This window comes from Glycine max, chromosome 10, assembly GCF_000004515.6.
Source record: "Glycine max cultivar Williams 82 chromosome 10, Glycine_max_v4.0, whole genome shotgun sequence".
NCBI classification, from domain to species: domain Eukaryota; kingdom Viridiplantae; phylum Streptophyta; class Magnoliopsida; order Fabales; family Fabaceae; genus Glycine; species Glycine max.
Window position 1 is genome coordinate 47,572,248 of NC_038246.2, and position 18,814 is coordinate 47,591,061.

The 18,814-nt window shown below is 29.0% G+C and overlaps 2 protein-coding genes across 2 annotated transcripts; both read right to left on the bottom strand.

Moving 5' to 3' along the window:
- Positions 1-3,528: 3,528 nt before the first annotated feature.
- Positions 3,529-4,870, bottom strand: LOC100775967 (uncharacterized). Its single transcript, XM_003536478.5, has 2 exons — positions 4,602-4,870; positions 3,529-3,804 (listed from the first exon to the last, which is right to left on the bottom strand). Exons 1-2 carry the CDS (start codon positions 4,792-4,794, stop codon positions 3,647-3,649), a joined length of 351 nt encoding a protein of 116 aa, XP_003536526.1. The 5' UTR covers positions 4,795-4,870; the 3' UTR covers positions 3,529-3,646.
- Positions 4,871-13,323: 8,453 nt separating this feature from the next.
- On the bottom strand, positions 13,324-15,248 carry LOC100778264 (non-specific lipid transfer protein GPI-anchored 20). Its single transcript, XM_003535598.4, has 4 exons — positions 14,799-15,248; positions 14,088-14,114; positions 13,871-13,954; positions 13,324-13,762 (listed from the first exon to the last, which is right to left on the bottom strand). The coding sequence occupies exons 1-4, from the start codon at positions 15,139-15,141 to the stop codon at positions 13,533-13,535; spliced, it is 684 nt and encodes a 227-aa protein (XP_003535646.1). The 5' UTR covers positions 15,142-15,248; the 3' UTR covers positions 13,324-13,532.
- Positions 15,249-18,814: the final 3,566 nt, after the last annotated feature.

Below are 18,814 nucleotides of genomic sequence, written 5' to 3' on the forward strand. Positions count from 1 at the left end.
CTATCTGCTAAGCAATTTTGATATGGTTGGAACGTACATATATTTACAGATCCCAAATTATCTGAATAATGACATTTAACTCAAAATTTTGGGAAGATTAAAAATGTAAAATAAATCTCTTAAGAGGATAAAAGACCAAAATAAATATTAGTAAAAATAAAAAAAGATAAAGAATAAAATTAAAATATATTTTAGCATTTTTTTATAATTTCCATCAAATGTACGAGTTCATTTTTTTGTTCTTTAATTTTTAAATAACTGATAAAAGAAAAACAGATATTTCCTTCAAAGTTCCGATAATGGACAGTTATCTCTCGAACTATATTTTTAAATAACTAATAAAAGAAAAACTGAGATATTTCCCTCAAATTTCGCTGATCATGGACAGTTTTCTATTTACTTTTGATTCTACAACAGTAATTTGTTCAGATTCTTTCTTTCATTTCCATATATATAAAGATCCTTTTTCTCATGAGTAACTTTACCATTAAGGTTTTACTGAACCTATAAATTCTCACCGAAGTTAATCTTCAATTCCATCGTCCAGACCCATCCATTACTCTTCCATCCACTCTTATTTGCTTAGCGTGCATCTCGGAAAAATACTCTTTCTATTCATTTATTATCTCATTCTCTTCCATTATCCATTCATCTTTTTCCATTCATATCATAAAGTCTTCCATTTCATGGTGACAAGAGCTTAAATCTTCATTGTTGGGCGTCTTCCATTTCATGGTGACAAGAGCTTAAATCTTCATTGTTGGGCGCCCCGCATTTCTATTGTGCTTAATTGTTTATTTATTATGGTTTAACCATTCATATATTATTTAAGTAATGATACATTAAAATGATTATATTTTTTTAACCGGGAGAAAGTATCTAAATGAAATCAATTAGAAATAAATTAATATTGTTTAACTTATTTTATGTATCTTTAATCTTAATGTTTAAAAGAAAATCAATTAGAAATAAATTAATATTGTTTAACTTATTTTATGTATCTTTAATCTTAATGTTTAAAAGAAAAAAATAGATAAATTACTAGATATTTTGAATTATCTTTTTATCATCATCTTATCTTTTACTGTTCTTATCTTTAAATCTTTTATATTTCTTATCTTTAAATCTCTAATTTTTTTTTAAAATCTCTTATCTTATTATTTCTTACCTCTTTTATCTTATTATTTCTTACCTCTTTTATCTTGTATTTTAAATTCTTTATCTATTACTTGTAGATTGCTTCACTTACCAATAAGAAAAGTGTTTTATATTTTCTAGTAGGCTCAGGTCCAACTTTCTTCACATGTATTTAGAATGGTAGGTACCCCACAAAGTCACCTAAAAACATATTTTGTTGTGTAGCAATCCGAAGGGGATGAGTCCCAAATGAATCACAACCTCCTCATGCAGAACTATTTTCTGAACTAAATCCTGAACCTCCAGAGGAACCATAGTATAGATAGTAGACCGGTTCCAAGAATCATTTACATATATATCACAGAATTTCAATTGGGTATCAACAATATGCACAAACAAATCCTCACTGCATAATTTTTTTTTTCGTGAAACCACAAATCAAACCAGAAGAATACATCACCATGCCCCACACAAAACTTAAAACCCTCTCAAAGACAATCAACAACTTTCAAAATATATCTAAAAGTGTAAGAATTCCCATTTTGGAAGTTGGCGTTTAAGATATGACCATCATGAAGGTAGTTTGAGGATAAGATTTGAACCCATAACTTGTTGAATTCGTTCATGAGAGCCCACGCAAGCTTGCCCAGGAGGAAGATATTTTGCTCCCTTGCCCTATGAATCCCCAAACCCTCTTTCTTCTTAGGCTTAGAAATAATCTCGTAATCAACCCAATGAGAAGAGTTGCTACCCCCCAAATGAACTTTCTTACCGAAGTATCAATAGCTTTGCAAGTACCCTTTGGAAGAAGATAGTTTTGCATGACAAATGAGAGGATATAGGCCAACATTGATTGAGCTAAAGTCACCCTGCCAGCCCTGCTCGAGAGCTTGAACTTCCAACCTGCCAATTTTTCCGGGATGTGATTCAGAATGAAGTTGAATTCCCTCCTTCCGTGAAATATCCTCCTTATTTGTAATTGCATCAGGAGTGATATTGTCACCATCAATTTAAATCTGATGTCTAGTTAATCTAATAATTTAGGATTACTAAATTGTCAAAACTCACTTATTTTTTTAGAAGATTGTTTGTATTTTTCATTACACTTAGAGATACATATATATATATGTAGACATCATCCTATCAAGTCAACATTTATTTTTCTTAATTTAGTTTCTTTTGCAAAATGAATAATCGTTTGATTTGTAAATCATTCTGGTTTCTTTTATTTTGTACTCCATTTTGAGATAAAATAAATTAAATATGTTTAAAATATACAAATAATTTTCACAGATAACTAAAGACAATGTTTTTATATAAACAATAGATGTATTAATTAGAAGTGCTGTAGAGTTAATTAAGAATTCATCTTTCCTTGTGCACACAAATCAACTCTTCAAATCAAACTTGGCTTTAATAGACTAATTTTTGGGTTTTCCTAGTTTAATAAATTTTGGTTATGATTTCATAATTATTTTTCATTGTTGTCGTCTCAATTGCGACACTATTTTAAACTAATATCAGAGCACTCCTGTTAAATATTTCGGAAGAAAACCAAATGATGAAAATGACTTTAATTTGTGTGTTATTGAGATAAACTCAATTGGTTTAATGACTGGATATAAACTGTATATAAGTACACGAATTTGATCCCTCGAAATATTAATGTGTTCCTTCTGCCCGTTTCCCATTTGTTTACCTTCTCTTTCTTTTTCCCTTTATAAGGTCTATTATGAGCCATGAGCCTGCTCTTTTTCTTCTCTTTTTTTTTAAAGAAGCCAGAGCCTTCTCTTAGTCTCTTAGGAAAAAACATGTTTTATGCATTATTTAGTTTAAATGAGTTATGATAAAAAAAATTAAAAATAAAACTTAAGAGCAATAGCATAGGTTCTTCTAGTATTATTGTTTTAATTAATTAAAATTAAAGTTTCATCTTGATAATTACTTTTACGGTAAAAATTGACATTGAAGAACAACGATCTATATATGATAGGGTATTTAAATTTTATCCTCTTAATTTTACTCAAGAAAATTGTTTGGGAGAGGCATATGTTAGAGGTGGGATACATGTCAATATGACCGGATTTGGACAAATTATTAGTGTTTGATAATTTGATTTTAATTAACCAATTTTATAAATATTTATAAATACTCAAGGTCAAGGGTTATATATTACATGCAAATGTTATTGGACATCTTATTAGGGTAAAAAAAATATTAGCATATATTAGTGTTTTTCAAGCAAAATAAAGTACAAATTACTGGACCCTAACCTCGTTAACGTACGTATAATTTGAAGCAAAAAAAGCCTATGTATGCAATATAAGTTGAATATAGCCTTAAGAAAGAACGAGAGATGTATTACTCAATAAGAAAAGAAGAAAACCAGAATATTTTGAAGGTAATTTTATTATCATTATTGCAAAATAGAAGGAAAGAGACCGAAAAAGGACACAAGTATAATGCGTCCTAATTCATGAGAATGCCCTGTACTGTGGATTTACATTAATTAAATCGCTCCGCCAATATTCATGTCTTGTTCTGGCTTTCTCCACACCGGGCTCTCAGGTGATAGGGCGGCCGGGCGGTGTTCGTAGTCTTCCTCAGTTGGTACAGGATACCGATGACCACCACCATGACCAACACTATCTACATGATTCAGGCCATCTGCAATGTAGAGAGAAATTTCAAAAAAATTACAGTGCCTAGAAATAATTGCTTTTTAAGAATTGTAGATACATAGATGAAGAAAATATATATTATCTTTAAAAGAATCATATGTAAATACAGGGAACATATAAAATAAGTTACATGATCATATCTTTGCAAAAGTGAATTATGGAATTGAAATACTAACTGTTAACTTATGTATGCATAGTTTTTTTTTACTCCACAAAAAAATATATTGATGATGGTACAAGGTACCATAACCCATATACAAAAAGACGATAAGACTTAACCAGGTTAGAACCCATTTATGTCAGAATGGAATAAAAAGATACTAACCAAAAAACTGACCTAACAAAATAAATGAAGAACCTTTAAATTGGAACGCCTTCCTGCTATAGCAATTCTAAGAACTTATGTATGTATAGTTAAAATTAGAACATATGTGATTTAAAAAAATTTTACACACAAGAATCGAACATTAGTTATTTGGCTAAATGAATAATTTTCACTCACTTGAATGTAACAGAATCATACATTATTGCATAAATCCTTTGATTAACATATATGTGACTTTTAAATCATCATATGGTGTTATAAATAATTCATTTTTAGCAAAAATAATGCATTAAATGTTTAAGATGTATGCTTTTATGTTATGCGTTTTAGTAAAATGATATAAAACTATTTGAAGTACCACGCTAAAAAGAGAAAAAAAAGAATATAGATAATAATAAGAGAAACTGATGTTGTCACATAGTTATAGAACCATAATAAAATGAGTATAGATAATTTACCGTCACCGAAGTCTATTGGGTATTTGCACACTTTATCACACCACCAATTGCAGTATGATGAGGGGAATATGCAACCATGCCAGCAATAACCGAAGCATTCATCTCGGACAACGGCGTAGGGCCTCCTCGCCTCAACCCCGGCAGCGACTACAAGGCACACCAACAACAACAACGCAACGTTTTTGTTTGCCATCTTTTGATGTTTTCGATCTGTTGCTTTTGTTGTTGTTGGTTAATTTGTTTTGCCTCCTTCCCTGCCCTTGCTTACGAAGAATGGTAGGTATATATAGCTGCTTAAATGGCTCCTCAACCACAAATAATTAATGTCTTGGTTTCCTTGCTAAAGTTTGGGATTCTTGTTACCAAGTGTCATAATTTTAATCCAAAGAAATTATATGGTAACTAATTATAGTCAAATTTAGCTATTCTTTCGTCTTTCGTTAACCTCCGGCCGAGGTTGTTTTTTTACAAATGACATTTTTCATCGGCTTATAGAGAGCACAAAAACAGCGGATTAATTACGTATGCTAATTTTAGCCCAAGAAATTGGAAATTAACTAATTAATCATCTAAAAGGTGCTTTTCTTCCACCTTTCCTGGTCCAAGGCTAATTTGGCAGCGTAATGAAGTTGTCACATGCCAAATTGAGAGGCTATATATGTTGTGAACCAAACTAGGTATAAAAAAAACGTATAACTAACCTTTGCCCTTTTTTAGCAACACAAGACTAACTGGCTATATAGTTCATGAACAACAAACAATATTGTCTTGGTTTGTTGCTAAAATGTGTGGTTCTTATTAGTTTTTAGTATCCTGATTTTGACATAAGAAATTCTAAGTTAATTAACCTATTTATCTAATTATTATATAAAAAAATAAGGTTTTTCTTACAACCAACTACAAATTAAGCAACTACCATAAAAAAACAACTAAAAATTAAGCAACGTATTTGTTCGGCAGCTCGTGATGACATTTTTGTCATTCATTTATATCCTTCCCGTCTATAGATACAGAACATATATTCATTGTGCTATTACTATTGTTACTATATATTCATTTCTTACTCCAAAAAAAAGAATTCAATATTTATAGTTTTACAAAAGAGTTGTGATTTGTGACAGTCTGAAATATAATTCTTGGAAGCTAAAAACTCCTACAAATATTTTTTTCGGCGTTTACAATCACTAAAAACAACCTTTAGTGAATAATATTCGTTAACGGCTAGTATTCTTGCTTAAAAAAATAATAAACCAATACTTGTGGTTGAATCCACCAAAAAATGTATTCTTATATAAATATAATTCAACGATTAAATTAATAAAAAAACATATTTTATATTAAATTATAAAAATAATATAATAATTATTAAAATTATGTGTTATGAGAGAGATTAAATTATATCTGTATAATTTTTAATACAATATTTTTAATTGAATAATATTTTTTTAAAACTCATTAAAATTTTCTTTCACATATGTATGTATACATATATTTATTTATTTCTCTTTATGCGCATATAATTTTATTTTATCCATTGAAATTGAACTTGACAACAAAAGAGTTTACTCTTTGTATAACTTTTGAAACTTAAAAAAGAAAGAAAAACAAAGTGTAATTGCTCAAAAAAGAAAACAAGAGAATCAAGAACATGGATAGATAATATTTTAATGGTGTTATTATTATGATAGTTAATTACAAGCAGAGGAAAGGAGGATATAAGGACGTGTATAAAATGTTCTTGTTCATGATAAAGCCCTATTTTAAGAAGCTTCAGTAAGTGCATTTTGCCAATTGTGCTTCGCCTCTTCTTTTTGCTTCCATCTTACTTCAACTTATATCTGTGATTGAACCTTCCTTGATGATAGTGAGTCTTGTTCTTTCACTGTTTGTGGTTGAACCTGATCAGTTTCTGCATCATAGAGTGATAGAGATATTTTAAAATTACAAAGTCAATAAATAATAAATGTTTATAACATTATACATAGATTTTTCTTTTGAAAGTATAGCATTATGCATAGATATAAACATAATTAATCCCTTCTATTTATATATAAAAATTAGAATGACTATTTTGAACGAGTATTTTTATTTATTTATTATAAATTTTAATTATATATATAAGAAATATTAGAGTAAATAAAACAATAATGCCAATATACTATGTTTGTGTTATCCATCTTCATTCAAAATTTATATATCATGTCAAATTTTCAAACAATTCCAATTGAAATTTTTTTTAAAAAAAAAGTGTCATCTATAATAATGCCTTTTTTCTGTAAGGATTTTATTGTTAGACAATGAAACCTAAACCCTAAAATGAAGATGAAAATGAGTTTATTAATTAATATTCAACATGATTGTTCTGAGCGCACAAGCCATACCACAAAAGGCTGCACACCAACTACTATGGTCACCCTTGCAGTGTTCATTGATGCAATTAATTATTAACGCACTCATTATGTGGGACGTATGTGTTGTATTGGGCATTAGCACTTCCAGCGACCATTAGGCCCACCACCAACAACAATGCAACGTATTTGTTTACCATTTCAGTTCGCTCGATCTTTTATTTGTTGACTGTTGTTTATGGTGGTTAATTTTGTCTTCTCCTCCTTCCCTGACCTTAGTTTTGAAAGATAGATAAATGGTTCGTGATGAAGCACAAACAAATATAGAAAAAATCTGGTATTATATATAGTTTGCCCTAATTTTCTTAATTTTGTTAAAATTAAGACTCTGATGTGTACGGAATAACTAACAAGAACCCCAAATTATAGCAACAAACCAGTTTGTGGTTCCTGAACCCATTTACGCAACTATATATATACAGCTATATCTATCTTGGAAAACTAACAACAGGGCAAGAAGGAAAATTAAACCATCAACAACAACAGAAGAAAAAAAAAGGAGCCAACCGAAATGGCAAACAAATACACTGCGTTGTTGTTGGTGGTGTGCCTTATAGTCGTTGCAAGTGTTGATGCCATATCCGATGCCAAAAGAGGATGCATAGATGATTGCCACGCTAATTCTTGCACGCTCCAATCGATGTTGTGCAAAAACTATTGTTGTTTTGTTTGCTTAACCGTCAACCGTAGAGAAACATCAGAGGGTGAGTTAATTTGTTTTCATGTGATTTTAAAACGTTTCTTTACATGATTTTTTTATCTGAAAGAATTGGATACGATATCAGTATTGGATAATGTTCACACATCATCATGTTCAATTCTTGAGAAATTATTATACTAAAACCTTAATTATTTTAACCAGATAATTAATCATCTTCAATATTAATTAAGAAATTCATTTTCATCCTTTTTTTTTCAACTTCAATTGGAATTGTTAAAAAATTCGGCATAATAAATTTAAAATAAAAATAATAACATTACAAATTATATTGAGACCGTTGTTCTATTTATTCTTCAATATTTATTATTAATTTATGCTTTTTATACATCTATGTTTCTTGACTTTGTAATTTTGAAATATTTATGCTGCAGTTCATACTCTTGGTAATGGAGCATCAAGGAAAATGAAAGCGCAAATGATTAAAGATCCTACCGAGCCAAAGCACTAAACACTTGGAACATAATTAGTTAATTGAGATGCAGAACAAGGGAATCGAACGATTATCCGAAGCACGGTTGGCAGAATGCACTGAAGATTAATATATATAAGGCTTTCTCAAGAACAAGGACAAAATATTGTATTACTTAATTACTATTTATACACGTCCTTGTCCTCCTTGCCCTGTTGCCCCTGCTTGTCATTAACTGCCATAATAATAATTATATCCATGTCTTTCTCATTTCTCTTGTTTCTTTCTCAGAAGTTACACTTCTTTTTACTTTTAAAAGGCTCTTGAGATGACCAAATAGCAGAGAGATTCAAATGGTTATCACTAAAAAAAAGTAACTTGTGTCATCGTTAATTCAAATTTAAATTAAGAAGGCGATTATATCACAATTAAAAAAAAATAATGTGTATTGGCATTTAGATGATTTGTATCATAATTAATTGAAGAATAATTAAAAAGGTAAATTTTTATAATTAATAACAATTATTTTTTAAATTTTTTTTTTAACAAAATGAAAACATATTTTTGTTGAGTAAGAGAGAGTGAAAAAAAATAAACATACAAATACATTTATGTTATGTACTTTAATTTAAATAAGTTGATTATAAATGATAATTTATAATAATTAAATAACGGTGTAAAATTATCTTATATTTATATTGTCAATGTATGACCTTTTTTTCAATTATTATTGTTTAAATTTTTTATTTAATATTTATGATTTGTGGTCACTATCAAAAAATAATTTCATAATCAATTTTACACACAATAATAATTAGCATAATATACTGAGACACTTGTTTTTTTTATCTAACTTAATTTAGTTTTATTTTTCCCATTAAACCTACATTAAGAAAACAAATATTCAATTTATTATTTTAAAATTATTTTAATAAAACTTTACTGGAATTTATTAGGTTTATAATATTGTGTTATTTTTATTTATAATTTTTATCTTAAAAATATTTCTAAATTTTTATTATTTCATTTTTAATGATTATAATTACATAATACATTATTTAATTATTGTATTAAAGAAATGTAAAATATAAAAATTAATAATTAAAATACTTCCATAATTTCATAATCAATTTTTTATATACAATAATAATTCTTAATATAATATGCCAGACACTTTTTTAATCTTAATTTAGTTTTAGTTTTACATTAAAACTACAATGTATAAGAAAATAAATATTTTGTGGTTAGAGTGACATCACTAGAGTATAAGTGTAATCTGTCAAATAGGTTTTGTGTCTTTTATGGTTATGTTTGATAGTTATTTAGATTATAAATTTTATTGTCTGAAAAGTTTGTTTAATTATTTGATAAAAAATATTATTTTTTTAAATGCTAATTGAAATAATATTTTTTAAAATTTTAATTTTTAGTTTTTTATAATTTTTTTCTTTAATATATTTATTAAATTTCTTTATTATCATTTTTAAACAAATTATAATTTTATTATTTTTATATTATTATATATTTTTTAACTACTTCAATTACTAATTTTATCAAACTTTTATAATTTAATAAGTTCAATCTTATAATTTAAATGGTCAGTTGTTTATTTTCCAATTATTTCAACAACTAATTCTGTCATATATATATATATATATATATATATATATATATATATATATATATATATATATATATATATATATATCTTTTATGATAAAAATTAAACAGTTAATAGGAAATTTATAATATTCAAATATTTTATTTAATCAATTAGGTTATACTTCTTTGTTAGAAGATATGATTGAAATACAAGTGAAATATGATAAATAAGTATCTAAATATAACAGAATCCGATAATATATATATATATATATAATATAACGTGTGGGTGTTGATCGATCGATATCCAATTGATGGTATTGAGGCGTTGAGCCTAACACCGATGGAATGATACACGGTTTATCAGCCTGGTGTGTGTAGCATGAAGAGGCTAAAGAAGCATGAGATCACTCTATGATCGACCGGAATAAGATCTTAATGTATACATCCATCAATGTCATAATGCATGTTTAAATCAATCTTTGACCACGCGGGCGTTCCTGCAGGGTCTGGTAGGTTTAAAGGTATTAGGTTCGGTCCAATATCCACTGAAGGGTATATATATAATTGCTCAAACGGACAATAAGAGAATCATAATAACATGGATGATATTTTAATGGTATTATTATTATTGTGTTAGTTAATGGCAAGCAGAGGAGAGGAGGAAAGCTTCACTGCTCTAGTGCATTCCACCAATTGTGCTTCGTTTCGTTCTTCGATTGTGGGCGGTGATGGTGCAGTGCCATCTGCAATATAGAGAGATTTTAATTTTCAAAATTACAAACTCAATACAAAATAATAAATATATATATATATATATATATATATATATATATATATATATATATATATATATATAGTTATACATAGATACTATATATGAAGCTAGCATAATTAATAATAAACATTAAAGAGTAAATAAAACAATATTTTATTTTAAATGTGATAATAATATAGTAGATATTTTTTCCAATGTACATGAACTACTTGCCAATATATGAGATATATATCTTTATTTTATAAAAAGTAATAGTAAATAACTTTTTTTTATCGGTAAGTCTAAAGCTTAGGCTTTAATTGTTGTACTCTTGGATCGTTTCTGAATATAGTTTGTTATGTTACAATTTTCATTCGAAAATTAGCATGGCAAATTTGTAAACAAAACACATTTGAAGTAAAAGTTAAAAAAAATGTTAATTACAATAATGCATTTTTTCTTTGACGATTATTGTTTGACAAAATATGTAATTAAACACTAACATTTAGAATATGAGAGAATTGAGTGCTTGTAGTTATGTATACGCACACAACCTAGACACATTACTGTGAGAATTGTTTGCCAATATCTCGTTAATATTCAAGATTATATAGCATGTAACTATTTTCATTCGAAAACTGGCATGGCAAACTCGTCCCTGACCTGCCATGTTGCATGCCTTATGAAAATGAATTTGTTAATTAATATTCAAGATGATTATCATTTATCTGATTAATATAATTCAGTTTTTATAATATTTTATTATTAAAATATTCTAAGGGAGACATAAAAAATCACATGGAAACAAATTAACTTACTTCCTGGCTTTGGGTCTAAGCACCGTATATAACAAAACAAATTGCACAAAGTCCCGCGTGGAAAGCAACCACGTTCGTGGCAAATAGTTAAGCATCTCTTTCTGTAATCTGTGTAGAGGTCGGCATCAACACTTGCAGCGACTATAAAGCATACCAGCAACAACAATGCAGTGTATTTATTTGCCATTTCGGTTCGCCCCTAATGATCTTTTCTTCTTCTGCAGTTGCTGGTGGTTTATTTTTTCTCCTTCAATTCCTCTCCCTAGCCTAGTTTTGGATGATAAACATGGTATATATAGCTGTCTAAATAGTTCATGAACCGCAATCAGTGTCATGGTTTGTTTCTAAAATTTGGGTTTCTTGTCAGTTATAGTGTTGTAATTGTAACAAAAGAAATTAGAAATTAGCACATTAACTATCAAATATCAATTATCAATCATATTAGTATTATAAAAAGATCATGTGTGGACTCTTTTTTATTTGTAGGAATAAAACACACATAAAAAAGATTTATAATAATTTATATATTATCTTTAATCAATTGAGTTAGACATCATTAGTTTGTCATGTAAATAAATATAACATATATAGCAATACTATATTTGTTCTTTTCCCATTGAAATGCAGTTTTAAAAATTATTTTATTTTTTAATTCATGAAAGTATTACATAAATGCAATTAAAATTATTTCTATTTTATTTTTTAACATTTTTTAATGATAAATGTTACTATTTTTTAGTTACATTCTTTTTCTAACATTTTTTTAAGAAAATGTTGCTAGTTTAATTACGTTAGTTATATTTTTTTTGTAACAATTCTAATAATAAATGTTACTTGCAACCACACTTTTTTTACCAATTTTAACAACCAATAAAATTAATAGCTAATTTTAAGCCAAATAATAATTTATTAGCTACAATTTTATAGTAACTAAAACTAATTTATTTTGACAAGTGAATTAAATATTTGTATATTTATTACAATACAATTTATTTTTTGTAATTTATTTTCCCCCAACACGACTCAATTACGTTATCTCCCTCCTTCGCTGATTTTCTCTGATTTCGTGTTTCTTGTGAAGATTTTCTTCTCATATTATCTTTCTCGTTCTCTAAAATAAAAACCATTTTGAATATCTTATTGCAACTTTTGATATCAAAGACAGTTTGATTGTGGCAAGTTACTAACAACAATATAATGCATGTATCATCTATCATTGGATGATAATGAATGAGATAGAAATTTAGGCAAGAGAAATGCTAGTTACATTCTATCTAACATTTCTACTAATTTTTTTAGATCTTGCTTTTAAATCAAGAGAAAAAATTATTAAATAAAAAAATTAAAGACCACAAAAAAATTAATAATTTTCAATGAAATTCAACTAATAATAAAGAAAATGTCGTTAGCATTGATCTCTTTAGGCAAAAGATTGATGAGTGTAAGAAGAAAAATATATCCACACATAATACTGATATTAAAACTTATGAGCTCATATATTATTAAAATTTTCATTATTAAGTCAATCCTAATAGTTCAAACAAATGATCAATAAATTTGACCATAACTTATTGTTACAAGAGAGTCTTATAAAATTGAGAAATTATTAGAGGGTATTAGACCACCATCTAGTCCATAGTCACTATTAATCTCTGCATAATATATAATCAAATTTATTAATTAGTTAATTACTTTATCTTAAATTAAAAAAAAAAATAAGTCATACATGGATAATTGATCTGGATCATCAACATGTGGCATCTAATAATTTTTTTCATAAAATCACCCTCAAAGGCACGAAACAAGATCACTCGATTCACATTTTTTTTTTGGCAGTAACAATGAAAGAATTAAAATTGTGATAATAATATAACCAATCAATTTTATACCTCATCAAAATTAAGTACTAGTATAAATTAATAAAAAAACCACTAGTAAAAAAAATTAACGAATTGAAAAGTCCTAGCAAAATACAAATAACTTAATAAACTTCAAGACTGAATAAAATAACAAGAACTTCAGTTTCCATTTTTTTTTTTACATATATACATTAAAATGCAAAAGTACGATAAATACTCCCCCAAATGTGGGGTCTGAGACAATCTTAAAATCTAAGGTAATGGCCACACGGTAAAGAATATAATATATAGAAACATAATATCTATATATGTATAAAGTAGGTCTTCACAAATCATAAGATATGGCGAACACACAAGCTAGTAGTATTTGAGAAGAGCAAATCCAAGTGCAATGAAGAGAAGAGAAGGTGAGACACTGTAAGATGTCATGGCAGATGATGGAGAGAGATTAGTGCGACCACTTCCAGTTGGTACAGATGGGTTACCAGAATCCGCTGATGGAGATGGTGGAGTCAAAAGAGAGGGAGTAGTTGTGTCAGATTGTGGTGCCAGAGAAGGTGAAGTTGGTGATGGGAGAACAGTAGAAGCTGTTCAAAGATAAATTAGAGTATGATATTAGTATCACACTAAAGAAGTTCTTGGCCACTAAAAATGTTACTATATATGCATGTACTAAAATGAAATAATTAATTAACCTTGAGGACTAGGGGTTGGAGTAAATCCAGAGGGAGCAGATGGAGCTGATGCTGGCGAAGGAGATGGTCCAAGAGACACTGGTCCTGCGCATGTTTAATAAAATCATTCAAAAGCTTAGTTACAATTAATGGTAAAAATAATTATATTATATATAAGAAATTTTAGGCAAAATATACATATTGAAATTGAAATGGAAGTTTTGCGTTTTGGCATTACCAGGAGCAGGGAGTGGTGAACCCGAGGCTGCAAAATAAGTAAAGGCAAAAAAGTCACACACCTTAATTAATTAGCTTAATTGATAAACAAGATTAAGAATAAAATCTAGGATGAGTTACACTTTATTTTTCTATAACTTTTTAACTTACTTTCCTATATGTCTTTTTATTGTTAAATATTTTGAAGTTTAGATTAAAATAAATAATTCTGTAATTACAATTTTAGTTATCGTTAATAAACATAGAAATAAGCCTAATACAAATAATGAAATTTAACATTTGTTATAACTTAAATTTCAGAAAATTTAGATAGTTGGATATTATTAGTGGAGAGAGTTAAAAAATAGTTTTACTCTCAAAGCAGTAATCCCTTCCTTCTTTGTTTTGTATGTTGAAATCCAGAAATATACATTGAAATTTATAAAAACAATTTTCCAACTTTTATCCAAAAAAATCCTAAAATTAAGTGTGTGTGTGTGTGTTTTTTTACAAGTTAAAATTAAATTATGCATAAGGCAATCTATTGTGTGCCTTTTCAAAATCTGACTTTAACTTATCTAACTTTAAATATTTATGGGAGAAGTTTAATTTATTTGAATTTTCTTTTCTTTTTTAACAAGTTCTTATTAAGAGGACCTTAGTCATTAAAAAGCATAAACAAATAAATTTGAAAAGTGTGAAAGATCGTTTGTCCTAAAATGAAGAAATTTACCTTTGCATTGCACTGGGACACCGGCCATGTTGCATGCACGAGGGAGAGAAATGGCTAAGGTTCGATTGACGGGTATTCTGAAGGGAACGCTGCCAGTCACAATGAGACACAAACAATCCATGCCACCACTTGTGAGAGATTTAAGGGCACTGCAGCACTCCGTTGTTGGTGAGGTTCCATTGCCACTGCTATTAGTCAGAAAATTCATGCAAGGTGTGAAGAAAGTGCCTAGTATTGAAGCGTTACATGGCGTGCTGATTTGGCCATAGCTTGGTGCACCCATCACCATAGCCACCACGGCTATCACTAGAGCTTTGCAGCAAAGAGGCCCAAAACTTGCCATGTGTATTTTTCTCAAGTTATGCCTTGTGGGGTCCACTGGGAATTTTAAAATTTATGAAGGCTTTAAGATGTACAAAGAAAAATGAGTCTTTGGGAGTTTTGATGGTTGGGTTGGAGAAGGATTAATTAGGGGAATTTATAGATGGGAGGCATAAAGAAGAGAAGTGAAGAATGGAACTTGGAAGAGTCAAAGTTGGTTTAGAAGCTCAACTACCATAACCAATCAACGTGAAATGAAAGAGTTTGAAGTAGGTAGGATTGGCGTGTTTGTGACCAATGCTGAAACAACTTTGGCTAAGCATTTTAAGCTCACCAAGTGGCATCCAAAACTTCCTACCCTGATTTTTGTGTCACAATGTTGGGTGCTTCTTTGAATTATTGTAGCTGATCATCTGCCAAGTCATGCAATGTCTTTGTTAGTTCAGCTGCTTGGGTGTATAATAACCGAATATCACACAATCTTCTAGTTCTCTTTTTTTCCTTTGCTTGTTTTAATTTTTTTTTTATCGGCCCTACATTGTATTTTATTTTATTTAGGTCGTACCAATATAATATAACGATTGGTCTATCACAATTCACGGGAAATAGACCATAGGTGCACAAAACTACAAATTCTTCTACGCCAATTACTAAATGTATCTCCCTTATTGTTAAATGTACCTCTCTATTATTGTATCTCCCTTGTAAAACGTGTGCGCTCAATACGTGATGGGCGTGAAGATGATGAATGTGATCCGAAAGGAAAGAGCAAACTATCAAAGAAAAAAATTAAGAAGGGAAACAAAAAAAAAACATTGCCGAAGAATTCAAAAAAAAAAAGTGACAGTAAGAATAAGAACAAGTGAAAAGAGGAGAGAAGGATGAAAAAGAGATATTTGAACAGGTACTGAAACGAGTGAAGAGGAAGAAAATGAAAAAATGATATGTAAATAAAATTATTAACAAAAGAATAAAGAAAGGGAGTGAGGTGTGTTTAACAATTATCCTCTTCTAATTATTTTTTTTTTCTTGATCTTGCATTAGTTTCGTACGTGCGATTTTTCTTCTCGATTTAATTTAGGCCCTTTTTAATTTGGATTCCACTTGAAATATAAAAATATTGGGCTAAGCCCAAACTTAACCACTACCCAATGACTTAACCCGTTACTGGGTACTTGCTATTTACACACTGATTTTGTTAAGTACACCCAAACTTAAATAGCATTGATCCAAACCTGCCTTTTAGGAAAACATATTTCAGTGGAAATTTATTCCCAATAATCTAAATTAAGAAATACATATATATTTATTTTGAATAATCTAATTTAATCAGTTCAACCAATAAGCCTCTTGATCAAACCAATAACTCGTTAACTTTTTGATGCGTAATAACTAATAACTCATTAATTTGATATTTCCGTTCAGTTGATAATCACTCTGAATCTGAGGTGATGATATTGGTTTTAAATATTATTAATTTTGAAATTCAGTTTAAAAAAATTATTTTATATTTTAAGGTCATTAAATTAAAAAAAGACGTTTAAAACTAGTTATAAAATCATAAAAATGCAATTTGCTTTTTATTTAATAATAAAAATTGTGTTAAAAAAAGACATCATAATTGCACACCAGACACCAGTGACCTTCTGATACAACTTACAAGAGACACTTGCACACGATAATTCCAAGAGAATTAATCCATAATGCTTTTGCTCAATTTCTCCGAAACTGCTTTAGTTACGTCTAAAATGCGACATCCCGTTTTCGCTTGAAGCAGTTCTGAGTTGTCATCCCGCAAATTTATTCTGTTCATATTGACAAGCTATACGATCCAAATTCAATAGATTAAGCGTAAAAAACACGCAGTTAGTTTTATGGAGTCATGTTTCAAAATCCATGGATATATTCTCAAACTTAACTGGTAACTAAAACGTCCACAAATTAAGTTCCCCCCTCTTCGGATGTTATAACCGACTCATATCGATCTGGACCAATATTTTTAAAATAGCTTATGACCACACTGGTGCAAAGTATTTAACTGATATTAAAAAATTTCAAAATATTATTTTATAAATTCTTCTGTTCTTTTTCTCTTAATTTATTTAAATCAGACACTAAATTAACTCATGATTTTTTCGATTTCTATATAAAAGTTACTTGGATTTTTTTATGCAAGTTTAAGGGGTCCAAATGTCCGCGTTTGAAGTTTGAACTGCTTAAAAAATACCAAGGTGCCACCAAAAACCCAAATAGACCCCATTTGGTTTGAGATCGAGTTAGTAGTTCACCAACATAACTAGCCCTTTATTTTATTTTTTTTGGTCTGAATATTGTTTCCCTTACATCCCTATAAAAGCCCGTCCTTGTCAATATTCTGAATTGAAAGGATTCCACAAGAATTGCATCAAAGCACATTGGGATGGCAGCAGCAGGGAAAATGGAGATAGGTGTGGTTTTGGTGGTAATGATGATTAGCATGCTATGTGGAGGGACTAAGGCACAACAATCAAGTTGCACAAGTGCCTAAACTTCCCAACGGGGAACTCCTCCACCCCTTCTTCAGGGTGCTTGCCAGTGTTCTCAGGTCACAACCACAGTGCCAATGCCAGGTTCTTAACGGGGGAGGTTCTTCATTGGGACCTGGTGCCTGCAATGTGCAGACCCCACCCATCACTTAGTGTAATAATGGTATGATCATCATATTACCCAAATATCTAATTAAAATCACCAAGATAAGGTTCAATTCTAAATCTAATTCCTACTACTAATCTTTATATATTATGTATGATTTTTTTTTAATCTTCTTAGAAATGTTATTTGGGATATTCTAACTCCCCACATTTCCATCCTTCTTTCTTTTTTTCATTATTTTCCAACATTTAGTTAACTTTATATTTTCATATATCATGTTTGATGTATTAAAAAAAAGTGTCAAAGTGTCCTTAACACTCTTTATTAGATATCATAAATATATTTTTCTCTCTTTCACTCCAGGTATTGACTAGCATTTAGTGTTCACAAATAATTTTTCAACTTATACATATCTCTATGATAATTAATTTGCATCATGTGTTTGTGAAAATTAGTTTTCAAGGACACAAAATAAAATACAAAAAATTAGAGTGGATGCAAAGAGAAAAAGAAGAGTGCAAATAGAATTACCCATTAAAACTTTGGCAAAACTAAATATGGGCTACAAGGACTAGTTTCTTATTTGGCCCATCTCTAATTCTTTGTGAGCGGGAAAAGAATACTAGTTTGTTATTTAGGCTAAACATGATTGGCTGTGGGTCTCTATATATTTTCCTTGCGATTCTACTTGCACCGTTTTTCTTACATCTTCTTTAGTGTTTTGGTATTTTTTTTTCTTCTAAAACGTCCATTTTTGGAACATTATTTTAAAAATAGATAGATATGTTAAATTTTAGTTTTTGGAATGTACTTGGTAAATTTCAGAAACTGGTTTCTGAAAGTAACTAAAAAAATTTAACACTCCCAAAAATTAAATTCCAAAAGTACTAAAATCATAGAATTATTAGAATATTGCTATCAAATCCAAATGCAAAATAGATTTTTAAGTTTGATTACGGAGCTACTGTCCTGTCAATGATTATCAGATCCAAATAATAGATGATGAATTTAGCCGGTAGTTGATGTAAAAAATTTGCTATCACCAATTAGTTTTCAAATAAACT